Source organism: Dermochelys coriacea, chromosome 25, assembly GCF_009764565.3.
Source record: "Dermochelys coriacea isolate rDerCor1 chromosome 25, rDerCor1.pri.v4, whole genome shotgun sequence".
Taxonomy (NCBI): Eukaryota; Metazoa; Chordata; order Testudines; family Dermochelyidae; genus Dermochelys; species Dermochelys coriacea.
In genome coordinates, this window is record NC_050092.1 from 14,830,923 (window position 1) to 14,843,819 (window position 12,897).

At 65.7% G+C, this 12,897-nt stretch overlaps 2 protein-coding genes across 3 annotated transcripts in view; one reads left to right on the forward strand and one right to left on the reverse strand.

Moving 5' to 3' along the window:
* Positions 1–375: 375 nt before the first annotated feature.
* Positions 376–7,554, forward strand: ISYNA1 (inositol-3-phosphate synthase 1). 2 transcript variants are annotated; one of them, XM_038384092.2, is made up of 12 exons: positions 441–531; positions 923–1,004; positions 1,937–2,061; positions 2,670–2,831; positions 3,411–3,540; positions 3,809–4,002; positions 4,456–4,605; positions 5,031–5,246; positions 5,867–6,031; positions 6,181–6,294; positions 6,502–6,719; positions 7,074–7,554. In XM_038384092.2, the coding sequence occupies exons 3-12, from the start codon at positions 1,948–1,950 to the stop codon at positions 7,270–7,272; spliced, it is 1,662 nt and encodes a 553-aa protein (XP_038240020.1). In that variant the 5' UTR covers positions 441–531; positions 923–1,004; positions 1,937–1,947; the 3' UTR covers positions 7,273–7,554. The 2 variants fall into 2 exon arrangements, with proteins under 2 accessions (XP_038240022.1, XP_038240020.1); XM_038384094.2 differs by lacking the exon at positions 923–1,004 and having other exon boundaries at positions 376–531.
* A 463-nt stretch (positions 7,555–8,017) lies between these two features.
* The window catches only part of SSBP4 (single stranded DNA binding protein 4), a 49,727-nt gene continuing 44,847 nt past the window's right edge, over positions 8,018–12,897 (reverse strand). Inside the window, exons 11-18 of the mRNA XM_038384100.2 lie at positions 12,802–12,847; positions 12,645–12,680; positions 12,379–12,433; positions 12,119–12,189; positions 11,454–11,532; positions 10,863–10,891; positions 10,347–10,448; positions 8,018–10,031 (exon numbers count right to left, since the gene is read on the reverse strand). Of these exons, the coding sequence (XP_038240028.1) occupies positions 10,002–10,031; positions 10,347–10,448; positions 10,863–10,891; positions 11,454–11,532; positions 12,119–12,189; positions 12,379–12,433; positions 12,645–12,680; positions 12,802–12,847 (448 nt within the window). The 3' untranslated portion in view covers positions 8,018–10,001. The remainder of the gene's footprint in view (positions 10,032–10,346; positions 10,449–10,862; positions 10,892–11,453; positions 11,533–12,118; positions 12,190–12,378; positions 12,434–12,644; positions 12,681–12,801; positions 12,848–12,897) is intronic.

Here is a 12,897-nt window from a genome sequence, read left to right on the forward strand (position 1 = left end):
GGGAGGTGGCTAGGCCTCCCCCTTGCAAGAGCTTCACCGTCCCACCAGCGCCGGCTGGGGGTAGAGTGGAACTGCTCTTGGACACCCCAGGGGGGGCCACACGTCCCGATGCCAGGGGCTTTGTCTGATACCCAACTTGACCCTCTCCTGAAAAAAACAGGTGTTCTGATTTGTGCCACTTGCTATCTGACCAGCCTTGCCTAGCTGAGCCCCCCCTCGACTGGCACCGGCTGTGGGGGCTGATCGCCCCCTCCAAACAGCGACTCCCTCCAGGGAAGGAGCAGCAGCACAGTGGGTCCCGGGGAGTGCTGGGAGCAGGGGCTCCTGGGCACTGATGCTACCTGTGGGGTGCCAGGCTCACACCCCGCGGGGGGGGGCGGGCACGTGTCCGGCCCAGGCGAGTGGGGGAATCCGCAGCTGATGGAAATTTACGGCGGGGCGGAGCCGCCGGGAGGGGGGCGGGCCCTGGGAGCCGATTAAGCCGCCGCGTGCCCCAGGGGTTCGCAGCAGAGCCGAGCCGAGCCGAGCCAGGTGAGCCGGGGCTGCCGGCGGGCCCCGGTACCCGCGGCCGGGAGCGCTCGGGACGGGGGAAGCCCCTAGCCCGGGGCAGGTCCGGCTTCGGCTTCCATGGCGGTTCCGGGGGGGCGTGAATTTCCCGCGGGCTGCGCCCCCTCGCCAGCCCCTGGCGCTCCCGGGGAGCCGGGACCTCCCCCGACCCCGAGCGTGCGCTGGGGGCGCTCAGCCCCGCGGGTTGGGGGGCACCGGGGAGCTGGGGTCTGCGCGGGCGGGGCCCCTGTTCGATGTGGGGCGGAGTCTCCCTCTCCGGACCCGCCCCATTGAGCTGCTGCCCCATGGCAGGGCTGACTGTGGGGGCAGGGACCGGCGGTAGAGCCCCATAACCGAGCTCTCTCCGTGGGCACAGATTAGCATCGCGGCCCGATCGTGCTTCCCGTGATTCAAATGGGGGAAACTGAGGCACGAGGCGAGACCGCTGCGGTCCAGTGGTGAGTCCGCGACCGCGGGGCAGCGGAGATCTCGGGGCGTCGTACCCACGCCGGCCCTTGTCAGAGCAGCTGGGGGAGGCCTTGAAGAGCAGGGAAGGGGCTCCCTTAAGAACTGCCCCCCCCCCAAGCCAGGCCCCCAAGCCTCCCGGCCTGCCCTGCCTATGGTGTGCTGTAGGTAATGGCACTAACTGCCCTGCTGGGGGGGCGGTGCGTGGAGACAGGGGTCTTGGTAGGCTGGGCTGGAGGGGGGGCGTGGTGGAGCTGCGCTCCTGTCCCTGGGTTATTTTGGCTTGTGTTGCTCCGCTGGGGGCCTGGGCTGGGTGCTGGCGGAGCTGCCCATGCCCCCTGCCCCTGCCCCCTCGCTCCACTGGGCACCGGCAAAACAGCCCGATGCCTCCCTGCCCTCGTGAGCCCAAAGCGCCTGTTGGAATAAGCCAAACTTCTTGGCCTGTTTTGTTGCTGTCTGGCATGTCCCCGGGCTGAATGAGCCTGGCCTGGCCTGAGCTGCCCCGCCCCACATCCCGCAGCCTCACAGAAACCCAGCCACTTCTGGGCACCTCTTTGTGGAGCATCTGGGCACTGGCGACTCCTCTTGCCGGTGCGATGGGGCTGCAGCATGGCACGCTGGAAGCTAGGATGCCTCGGTTCTCTCTCTGACCACCTGGGTGGTGGTAGGGGGGCAGGCCTCTTCACTGCTATTTGCCTCAGTTTCCCTGTCTGTACAGTGGGGATTATGCCCCGCCTCAGCAAAGGGCTCTGGGAGAGGAAGAGCCAGTCTGGGGTGGGGGTGTGGGGATGCTGGCCCAGGGGACAGCTGGGAGTATCCTGGTCGCAGGGGCAGCGGGTGGTGAATGATTTGCAGCCTTGTTCCTGCCGGGGCCTGGGCACGAGGCCTGGTGGGTCTGTAATAGTCTCCTTCCTCCACGTCACAGCTCCAGGAACCATGGCAGAGACTTTCCTCGTTGAGAGCCCCGATGTGACCTACAGCAAGGACTACATCGAGGCCAAGTACACATACAGCACCGTGCACGTGAGCAGGGAGGATGGCGTCACCAAGGTACCTGCTGTGGGCGGGTCCAGCATAGGACTGTGGCCCTGTGCCCACTGGAAGGGGAACTGCATTTGTTTTTCTTGATGCACCTGCCCCAATGGTGGGAGTGGCCCAGAGCCCAGCTTGCCCTGGGCTGGACTCCGGCTGAACGTGAGCCGCAACATGGCATCTGCAGCCATGAGGTGGGTTCCTTCGCCCAGGCCAGGGGAGCGATGGAGCCAAGGGGGCACTTGGGGACATGTCCTGCCTGTAGCCCTGCTGCACTCGGTCTGTTTGCAGAGCTGCTTCCCCACTGTGCCCGCAGCAGCCTGGGGGTGTCTGGGCCGTGAGGCCGGGGCTCTAAGTGCCCTAGTTTTCCTGGGCTCTGAGGAGCTGGTGGGAGCAGCTGCCCCACTGCAGAGGGGTCCAGCCTTGGGGTGGGCTGGGCAAGCTGCCCTGGTGCATTGGTTAGGTGCTGCTTCCCCGTCCCCTGCAGAGCCCTGCTGTGTCTGGTTCTGTCATGGCCATGGGGTGCCCCACCTGCGTCTTGTCCCGTTCCCCCGCCCCCCTCCTCTCCTGGTGCTGTGTGCGAAGGTTGCGCCCCGGTTCTCACTTCCTGTCTCTGGGGCTCCCAGGTGAAGCCGCACTTGACCGAGTTCACCTTCCGCACGGAGAGGCAGGTCCCCCGCCTGGGGGTGATGCTGGTGGGATGGGGCGGTAACAATGGCACCACGGTGACAGCGGCCGTGCTGGCCAACAGGTTGGGCCTCTCCTGGATGACCAAGACCGGACGGAAGGTGAGTGAGTCTTGCTGCCCCCCCATCCCCCCGGGCGTCTGGCAGCACTTGCCAGGGTGCAGGTGCTCTCTATCCAGCCCCTGCAGGCTGCAGGGCCTGTGACCAGCTGGCTCATCTCAAACACCCAGATGCAGCCCCAGCCGATTGCCCACGAAAAGGAGCCTGGGCCCAGGCGAGTGGGTGGATGAACCAAAGCCCTGCTCCTGGTTGTGAGGCCCCAGAACTCCAGGCTGGCCCCTGAGATTCTCCCAGCCTGTGGGGTGCGGAGTTGGGCTGTGCTGGGGGGGCCGTGTCTGTCCTGAACATGGCCTAGGAAGTGCTTGTGGGGCCTGCGGTGATGGGAACGTGGTGCTCAGACCCTGCATGGGGAGGGGGGGCTGACCCCAAGCCATGCGGCGTGGTCCGGCTGGGAGCCGAGCTGCACGGGTCGTGCCGGGAGCTGTGCACTCAGACCTTGGGGACTCCCCTACCCCTGCTTCCATGTTCTGTGCCCTCCTGGAAGGTCCCGGGGGTGGGGGAGCTCCCCCACCTGGGGGCCCCTGGGGCTCAGTGTCACCTTGGTGCTCTCCCTCTTCCCAGCACGCCAACTACTACGGCTCCTTGCTGCAAGCATCCACTGTCTGCCTGGGAACCAGCCCCACGGGCGACGTCTATGTGCCCTTCCGGGACCTGCTGCCCATGGTGCACCCTAATGACATCATCTTTGATGGTGAGTGTGAATGGCCTGGGGGCTGTTAGTGGGGGCTGTGTGGGTGGGGGGTGGGATGGTCCAAGGGGGCGGGGGCTCTGTGGGCAGGGGCTGACCTGAGTGGGGGCTGTGATGGCAGAAGGGGAGGCTGTATGAGCATGAAGGTGGCCCGGGGGGGCGCTGGGGGGGTGGGATGGTCCGGGGGGGCTGTGTGTATGGGGGTCTGGGGGGAGGGGGCTGTGTGGGCAGGGGCCCAGAGCTCTGACTGGCGTCTCCTCCTGCATCTCAGGCTGGGACATCTCCTCCCTGAACTTGGCTGAGGCCATGAGACGGGCCAAGGTCCTCGACTGGCAGCTGCAGGAGCAGCTCTGGCCCCACATGGTGAAGATGAAGCCCCGCCCCTCCATCTACATCCCGGGGTTCATTGCAGCCAATCAGGAGGACCGAGCCGACAATGTCCTCCGTGGGACAAAGGCTGAGCAGGTGTGTGTGGGGATCCCCGTCCACTACGTTCCCCTTGCTGCAGGGGTAAGCCCCAGGACCCTATGGCCGCAGTGGGGGAGCGGGTGGCCCCAATGCAGCAGGCTCCCTGGGGCTCCTGCGCTGGCTCTGACCCTGCAGCCCGGGCTGGGGGAGCTGGGCTGGGATTTTGGAGCGGCCTCTGCTTGCATGACCCAGGACATTGCTGCTCCCAAGGGCAGCCCTGGGCCGCACGCCAGCGGTGGGGAGGCTGGGCCCTGTGCTCTGCAGGGGGGTGCTGGGGGCACAGTCCTGGCACCTAACTCCAAGTACCATCCCTGCTGCTCACCGGAGTTGACCCACGCTGGGCAGGATGGTCAACCTCAAATTGCAGTGGTTTGGGGGGCCAGGCAGCTTCCCCGCGGGTCCCCTGTCCCTGGCATGTGCTGCCAGGCGCTGAGGAGCCTCCTCGTGCAGGTGATGCAGATCCGCACGGACATCCAGGAGTTCAAGGTCACCAGCGGAGTGGACAAGGTCGTGGTCCTGTGGACGGCCAACACTGAGCGCTTCTGCGATGTGCTGCCGGGGGTCAATGACACAGCTGCAAACCTGCTGCAAGCCATCGAGGTGAGAGCCTGTGGGGGGCGTGCGCCCCCCCCCACCTTCTGGGGGATGGGCACGCTGCATTGGCTGGGCTAGTGGCTGTTGGTCTTGTCTCTGGTGCTCTGGACGCAGCCAGCTTGGGGGGCTGGTTCTGGCTCCTGCCGGGGGTGGGGGGACCCATTGAAGGACAGTGCTAGAGCTGGGGGGAAGGGGACTGGAGGAGCTGGGTTTGGAAGCAGCAGCCCCGTTGCATGGTGGGGCTGGGTTGTCTGGTGTCCTGGGGAGGGGGGCAGAGCTGGCAGTGGTGCCCTGTGATATATTCTCTCTGAGGGCCTGGTACTCCCACAGGCTGGGGGGAGGTGGGGGGGCCCTGCCCATGTGCTGGGGCAGGGTTTCCCAGGGGCTCCATCCACCCTTGGGGCTGCACTGAGCTCTCCCCTTCTACGCAGCGCGGCCTTGAGGTGTCTCCCTCCACGCTCTTTGCCGTGGCCAGCATCCTGGAGGGCTGTGCCTACATCAACGGCTCCCCCCAGAACACTTTCGTGCCAGGCGCCGTGGAGCTTGCCCTGCAGCGCCACGTCTTCATCTGCGGAGACGACTTCAAGTCTGGCCAGACCAAGCTCAAGTCGGTGCTTGTGGATTTCCTGGTCAGCGCTGGCCTCAAGGTGAGGGGGTGCTGGGGGTGCCCGCTGCGGGGAATGCCGGGCTGGTGATGCTGCTGGGCCAGGTCAGCGGCTGCTGGAGGGGTCTGGGCGGGTTTCCCCACCTAGAGCGCAGGGCCAAGTCCTGGCACAGTCACCAGGGAGAGGGAATCTGGCCTGAGCAGGGCCCTTGAGTGGGGTGGGAGGAATTGTAACCCCTCCTGCAGCTGGGTGCAGCCCAGCTCCCTGGGGGCCAGAGGCCTGGCACCGCAAGAGTGGAGGGGCTGCAGGTTGGGATTAAGGTGTGTTGGGGAGGGGTGGGCTGTGGGTAGGGACTGAGGCACATCTGAATGATGACACTTGCATAACCCCCAAGGGCTCTGGAGGCTGAGTGGGGTTGGAGCATCCCGGGAGTGGGGCCGGAGGTGGTTCAGCTTGGCCCCTCCCCACGGAATCCAGACAAACCTGTCCCATGGCGGGTGGGGTGGGGTGGGGGGGCAGAGCGGAGCTAGGCCGCCCTGGCAACTGGGTTTGGAGGCGTGCAGGGAGACCAAGGCTCCCCCAGCTGCGGCTGTGGTCTGTATGTGTGTGGGGGGGCTCAGGCTGCTGTGACCCATCCCCTCCCCCCCAACTCTCTGCCCCAGACCGTGTCCATCGTCAGCTACAACCACCTGGGTAACAACGATGGGAAGAACCTGTCGGCCCCGCAGCAGTTCCGCTCCAAGGAGGCCTCCAAGAGCAATGTGGTGGACGATATGGTGCAGTCGAACCCCCTGCTCTACGGGCCCCAGGAGAAGCCCGATCACTGTGTGAGTGCTGGGGGAGGGGCAGTATCTGGGGGAGTGAGGGAGCCCCCCCAGAGTTGTACTTGGCTCTGCTGTGGGGGGCAGAAGCTGCCCTAAACCCCCCGCCCAGCAGTGGCTCTGGGGCCCGCACTGAGGTGGCTCTTGGTTTGTAGGTGGTGATTAAGTATGTGCCCTATGTGGGCGACAGCAAGCGGGCGCTGGATGAGTACACATCGGAGATCATGATGGGCGGCACCAACACCATCGTCATACACAACACCTGCGAGGTAGGGTAGGGAACTCCTATCTCTGGGCACAGGGTCAATTCCCCCCCCCGCTTTGGGCTGCTGTGGCTCTCCCCTCCCTGCCCTGATGGTGCCACAGGGAGAAGCAGTGGCTGGGGGGAGCACTGGCCCATCTGGCCCTGGGTGGCATCTCCCTTGGGGCGGGGGAGCTGGGCCCTGGCCCCCCTACTGACTCTGCCCCACCCCCAGGACTCCCTGCTGGCCAGCCCCATCATCCTGGACCTGGCCATCCTGACCGAGCTCTGCCAACGCATCAGCTTCCGCACAGAGAGCGACCCAGACTTCCAGGGTTTCCACAGTGTCCTGTCCATCCTGGGCTTCCTGTGTAAGGCGCCCCTGGTGCCCAAGGGCTCCCCCGTCGTCAACGCCCTCTTCCGGCAGAGGAGCTGCCTTGAGAACATCCTGAGGTACCCCTGGCTCTGCCCCTCCAGCCCTCTGCCCCCGTCCCCTCCTCCAGCTCAGCGCTGACCGCCGCTCCCCCAGGGCTGGTGCCCCACACTCCTCCATGCCTGGGGTGCCCACTCTCTCCCCCACACTTCCAGTGCCAGCTCCCTTGGCCAACCCAAGTGACCAGGGCCCTCCAGGAGCAGCCCGGGCCCTCGGCTGAGCCTGGTGGGGATAGGGCAAGTTGCATTAGCCCCCGTGGGACCTGGTGCTGAGATCCCCTCAGAGACCTGGTGGTGCCCAGCCCATGGGCTGTCTGTCTGTCCGTGAAGGCTTCTGCCGCCCTCCTCCCTGACATGCTGCTCTCTCTCATCCAGGGCCTGTGTGGGGCTGCCCCCCCAGAACCACATGCTGCTGGAGCACAAGATGCAGCGGCCGTGTCAGAGTCTGAAGCGAGCGTGTCTGGCTGAGTGCCCCGTCTCCCACAAGCGGGCAGCTGCCCAAGTGAATGGCTATCTGGGCCCAGCCAGTAACGGGCACAGCACCTCACAGGCCCAGCTGCACGTTGACAACTAGGGCCCTGCCCCATGGCCACAACGGCTCCCAGGGGCGTATGGGCTGAGACATGGGGGCAGAACTGCCACAGCTGGAGAGGGGCCGTGGTCGGCCTGAAGGGGGACAGGAGCAGTCCTTCCCCCATGGCCCATCAGGAGGGCTGTATTTTGTAGGGGGATTCTTAGTTTGAATTAATTTGGGGGCACATGAGAAGCCCCCCCGCCCCCCAACCACCCAGGCCCCACTGACGGTAACTGGAAGCTGTGAATGTCTTTCTAGAATAAAGTGGGAGCATGCAAGTCACTATGTCTCTGCTGGTCCCTCTGCGTGCCCCCCATGTTCTGCACCGCCTGGTGCCCTGTGGCCCTCCCTGGGAAGGTTGTGCCTGGAGCTAGTGGTGTCCCTGTGAAAGGGGTCCCCCTGGGGTGTGCCCCACAAGCCCTGCCCTGGAATGTGTGCCCTGGGGCTTTACCCAGCTTCAGCTGGTGTGGGTCTTTGCCTTGGTTCTCCCAGCTGTCCCAAGTCTCTGCCCCTAGCACCATTCCTGGTGTGGGGGCCCAGTGAAAGGGGGGTCCTGGCTCAGTGAGTGCTGGGCAGGCAAAGGGCAGCAGGATTCGTGGCTCCGGCAGGAGAGTGCTTGTCGGGGTGCCAGTCTGAACGCACAGTGGTGCTTGTTGCTCTGGTGCATCGTTCCCTTGGGAGGGGGGTGCTGTGGAAGGGGTCCTGGGCAGGCAAAGGGGGAGACAAAGGAGGCGGAGCAATGAAAAAAAATCAAATTACATTTATTGATGCAGGTTTTTTGGGTGTGTTTTTTGTTTTTTTTTTGTTTTGTTTTTTTTTTTTGTTTTTTTTTTTTTTTTTGATAAGCAACTTTCAGTCTAAAGCCTTCAGAGTAGAAAGAACAGACGAAATCCCTACACAACGCGCTAACCTAGCAGGGGAGGCGCTGCCCGGCGGCCGCAATATGCCAGCTGGCTGCGTCCCCTCCCAGCCGGCGGCGGGCACAGCACACCAGTGAGGCAGGCGGAGGTTCACCCCCAACAGCAACAGAAAACCCACCTAAGGCCCCCTTGCCTGGGCTGGGGTGGGGGCGGGAGTGGGGCTGTACAAAGCGGCTTTGGGCTGAGAGCGGGAGGAAACACCGCCGGGCTGCTGAGGTCCTTCATGTTTATAAAAGGGGAAAAATCCTTCATATGAAAGTTTAAAAGTGGTCCTGATGGCGGCTGGCCCAGGTGCCCGGGGCAAAGGGGGCTGCTGTGGGGGCCTATGTACACTTGCCTCCCTTTGCTGCAGGGCAAGGGCCGAGCCCAGTCTGTCAGTTGGGGCCTGGGGGGGGGTAGTGGTGGGGAAATCACAGTGCCTGAGCAAACTGCTGGGCTGGGGGGCCCCCATTCCCTAGAGGCTCCATAGGGGGTTTCCAGCTGTGGAAGGGCCAGGGGTGCAGCTGGACTCCTGGGCGAGCTGAGAGCTATCACCCCATGGGGGGGAGGGTGATTCCCCCTGCCCTGGGGGTGCCCACAGGAAAGGAGGGGTGGGTAACTGGGCAGTACGAGGGGGCTGAGGCAGCTTTGCTTAGCTGGCAGCTGGGGGGGGGGGGGTAGAGGGAGGACTCTGTAGGTGGGGGGTGGGGTTTAGGCTGAGGTGCTGTGGTTTGCAGGGGCTGCGGGCATGGCCATTAGGGCAGCAGGGGCAGAAAGGGAGGGGTCGAGTGGCAGAGCACCCCTGCCCTAGGGTATTTGCCAATGAGCAGATGACAAATTGGCGTAACTCCACTGAGGGGGTAGCCCAGAACTCCTGCTGATGGCCCGGGGGGGGGGGGGGTAGATTGCTGGGTGGGGTGCTCAAGGCACCCTGCCCCCTCACCCCCCCCAGCTGCTTTGACCTCTAGGGTCTGCCCCATGGCTCCATAGCGGGCTCTGGTGCAGCTGAGCCCCCTGGAGGGGGTGGGGGTAGGGATCCCTGGAAGCTGAGGAGGTGGGGGTGAGGGGGAAGCCCATGATAAATTAAACCCTGTACAGCAAAACGAACCCTTAAATAAATACCCCCCCTCCCCCCACCCTGCTGTGTGGGGCTGGGCAGAGCTGGGGGCTGGGCTGCCAGCTGTGGCTGGTAACCCCCAAGGGGCACAGCAAGCAGCATGGTCCTGGTGCCGGGGGGGGGGGTGTCACAGCAAACCCAGCTGGGCTTGGCCCCTGGCACCCCTGGTGGGGACTCGTCCCCAGCCTCACTCTGCCCCATTTCTGCTGCCCGGCTGGGAAGGAGGCTGCCTGTGGCTGGACCCCTGTGTGCCCCCACCCCCCGCCAGCCCAACCATGCTGGGAAGCCCCCAGCACTGCTCTGGGCTGGTGCAGCCACAGCTCTGTCCTGCCCCCTTCTTCCCCCCCACCATTCCCCCCCATACAGTCAGCAGGTTCCAACCTCCCAGCCCAGCGCGCCCCCCCCAACGTGCCCGGGAACAGCATCTTGCCTGGCACAAGCAGCCCCCCCACCCACCCACAGTGTACCCCACAGCACCAGTCCAACAGGGCCCCAGTTCTGGCAGCTCGCTCCTCTGCCTGGTGCAGTGGGAGGGCAGTGCCGGGGGGGGGAGGGGCTGTGTGCCAGTGGAGGCAGGGTGGGCCTGTGCCCCAGGTGGAGGGGGAAATGGGGGGTGCTGGCAGGAGAGCAGGCGGCCAGTTCCTGCGGGTGTGTTTTAAATAGTTTAGAACCGCAGGGGCGTCTGGCTCTCTGCGCCGGGACGTCCGAGCCGATCACACGCTCATTGTCATGCTGGGCGAGTACTAGAGAGACGGGAGACACCAGAGCGTTAGCAGGCGGGGGGAGGCCGCCGGGGCCAGCCCGACGCACTGTGGGGGGCAGGGCAGAGGGAGCCTGCTGGCCTCAGAGCTGGGGGCTCAGCTGACCCCTTTCCTCTGTGGCGGGGCAGCTCACACCTCGGGAAGGCTCCTCCAGCGCAGGGCCCCCGCCACAGGTCCGACTGTGCTAGGCTTGTTCTTCCAGGGGGTGGCCGATGCCTTGCAGCTGCCCCGCCCGCCCCGGGAGCCCCGCCCGCCCCGCCCTCTCCGCCTGCCCGGCGGGCCTGCCCAGTCCCTTACACTGTCGCTTTGGAAGGGGTTTAAGAAGGTGCCGCCCATCTCGCCGTCGTCCCGTGGAGTCCCGGGTGGGTTGCTCAGCCCTGCCATGTTACTCGGTGAGCTCTGCAGGGGCACAGGAAAGCCCGGGTTAGAGGGGGGCCTGCTGCCCCCCGGCCACAGGGGCAAAAGGCAGCCAGCTCCCAGCAGCGCTGCTGGCACCCACCTCCTGGGAAGGGGACCTGGCATTGCTGTAGCCCAGCCCCGGCCAGGACCCGCCTTCCCAGGGGGCCCTGGGGCGGGGGCCTGGCAGCTTGCTGCCCTTGGGGCTGGGGGGGGCCTGTGTGCGGTCACCCCCACTGTGCCCAGAGAAGAAGGCAGGGCTGCACCCCTAACAGCTGGCAATACCCTGGCCCTTTGAAAGGGAGAGGCACAGGCTGCCCACCCTGGGAGGGGGCAGGGGGTGCCCCAGGGAGGGGTTCAGCCCAGGGGAACAACCCCACCTAGGGAGCGGGTAGAATGGGCATGCTGTGCTCTCACCTTTGGCAGCCCATCCATGTCGCCAGAGCCTGGAAGGACAAGCAGGTCCTGTTAGCACTGCCCCATACCAGGTAAAGGGGCTGTGCCCCTCCATCCAGTAGACACTGACCCACCTCCCAGGGAGTCCAGGCTATGCTGCAGAGTGTCAGCCCTACTCCATGGCAGGGCTCCTGCCCTCGCCCCCCAACATAGGTAAGGCTCTTCTGGCCTCTCTGCCTCAGTTTCCCCCTGCATCAGCAGGGGAGGTGATGCTAATGTGCTGTGCGGGGAGGCACTGCCACTGGCAGCCTCCCGGGCGTGCTACTGGCCCATAGGCTGCCTTCAGCTGGCAGCGCTAGGGGCTGAGTCCCCGAGGGGAGGCTGGAGCAGGTCTGAGCACATGGGCCAGAACCGCAGGGCTCCTGGCCTGGGACAGCCCCGCCCTGGCACACCAGGGGTAGCACCAAGGGAGAGGAAAGGACCTGCCCATGGTCACAGTCAGGGCAGAGCCAGGCCCAGAATTCAGGCTGGGGTGGTCCTCGGGCATCCTGATGTCCCTCCACCCGTGTGGGTGGCACACGTTCCAGTGGGCGAGAGGTTGGGGCTACCCACCTAAGGATCCGTTCATATGATGGGGCTCCATGGCGCTCATGCCTCCCATGGGCCCATCGGGGCCAGGCCCCATCGGGAACTGCAAGGGAAAGGGAGCGCATCAGTGCTGGGCATGGTTGCCCGGGCATAGTGGCGCCGGGGCTCCATGCACGAGCTGATGGGAGTGGAGGGGAAATGGGTGCAGGGCCTGAGGGACGCTCCCAGCATTGCTCTGCCCCCAGTACCCCAGAGGGCTTCCAGGAGCCCTCCCAGTGCTGCACGGAGGCCTCTGGCACTGCAGAGCCGGCCCGCCGCAGTGCGGACAGCCAGCCACGCCAATGGCCACCAACCGCCCAGCAGAGCCCGCTCTGTCCCCACTTGCTCCCACACAACACCCCGCACGCCCAAGGGCAGCAGGGACGGAGAGCGGGGCCACGGCAGAGGTGAGGGAAGGGGAAGCCCAGGGCTGGGCTGGCAGGGGGTTGGGGCTGAGGGGCACCGGCAGAGTTGTGGGAAGGGCCTGGGCTGGGCTGGCAGGGGGGTCGGGGCTGAGGAGCACCGGCAGAGCAGCCCTGGCTGGAGCTTGCTCTCTCTGCCTGTGGCCGGCTCCACATCAGCACCCCTTGGCTGTGGGGTGGGGCAGGGCCTGGACTGCCCAGGGCTCTCCGTGTGGTGGGGGCACTCACGTTCGGCCGGTTCCCAGCGGGCCCGATGGGGTTCATCATGGTGTACATGTTCTCGCTGGAGTTCGTGGAGTCTGGGGGGAGCAGAGGGGGGTTAGTGCTGCCAGCCCCACAGAGCACGGGGGGGGGGCACTGCGCAGTCACGCATGAACTCACTGGGGTTCGCTGGCCCTGCAGCCCCCCCCCTGCCCCCCAGTGAGAGGCATAGATGTGTCAGCTGCTTTTCCCCTCCAGGCTGGGCAATGTCACCCCCCCCAGCTCACCTCCTGGGCTGGGCATGATGGGGGTTCCTGGGGGGCCGCCACCTCCGGGAGGGCCCTGCGGGAGAAGAGCAAAAGGCACAGGAGCTGTTAGAGCCTCAGCCCTTGGCACAGAGCCAGCCCCGTGCCCTGGGGAGGATCCCCCCAACCCACCCAGCGCCCGGCCAGCGCAATATGCCCCCAAGGTGCAGGGCCTGCATGCTGGGGGCGCTCAGCATGGTGCTGCAGGGCAGAGCACCTCCCGCCCCCCGGGCGGCTGCGGTACTCACCACGTAGCTCCCTGGTGATGACGAGGAGTATGCGATCTGTGGGGACACAAGAGGGGCCGAGTCAGCACCGAGTGCCCGGAGAGCGTCCCTTGCCACGTGCCCCCCCGTGCGTTGTGCCCGGCCCCCATTGCCCCCCCTCCCCCCGCACAAGACTCACGGAGTTGGTGTTGGGGTTTGGCCACGGCGCTCGCCCTCCTGGGCCCCTGAAATACAAACAGGCATGAGGTTGGCACTTCCCAGGGGCCCTTCATAC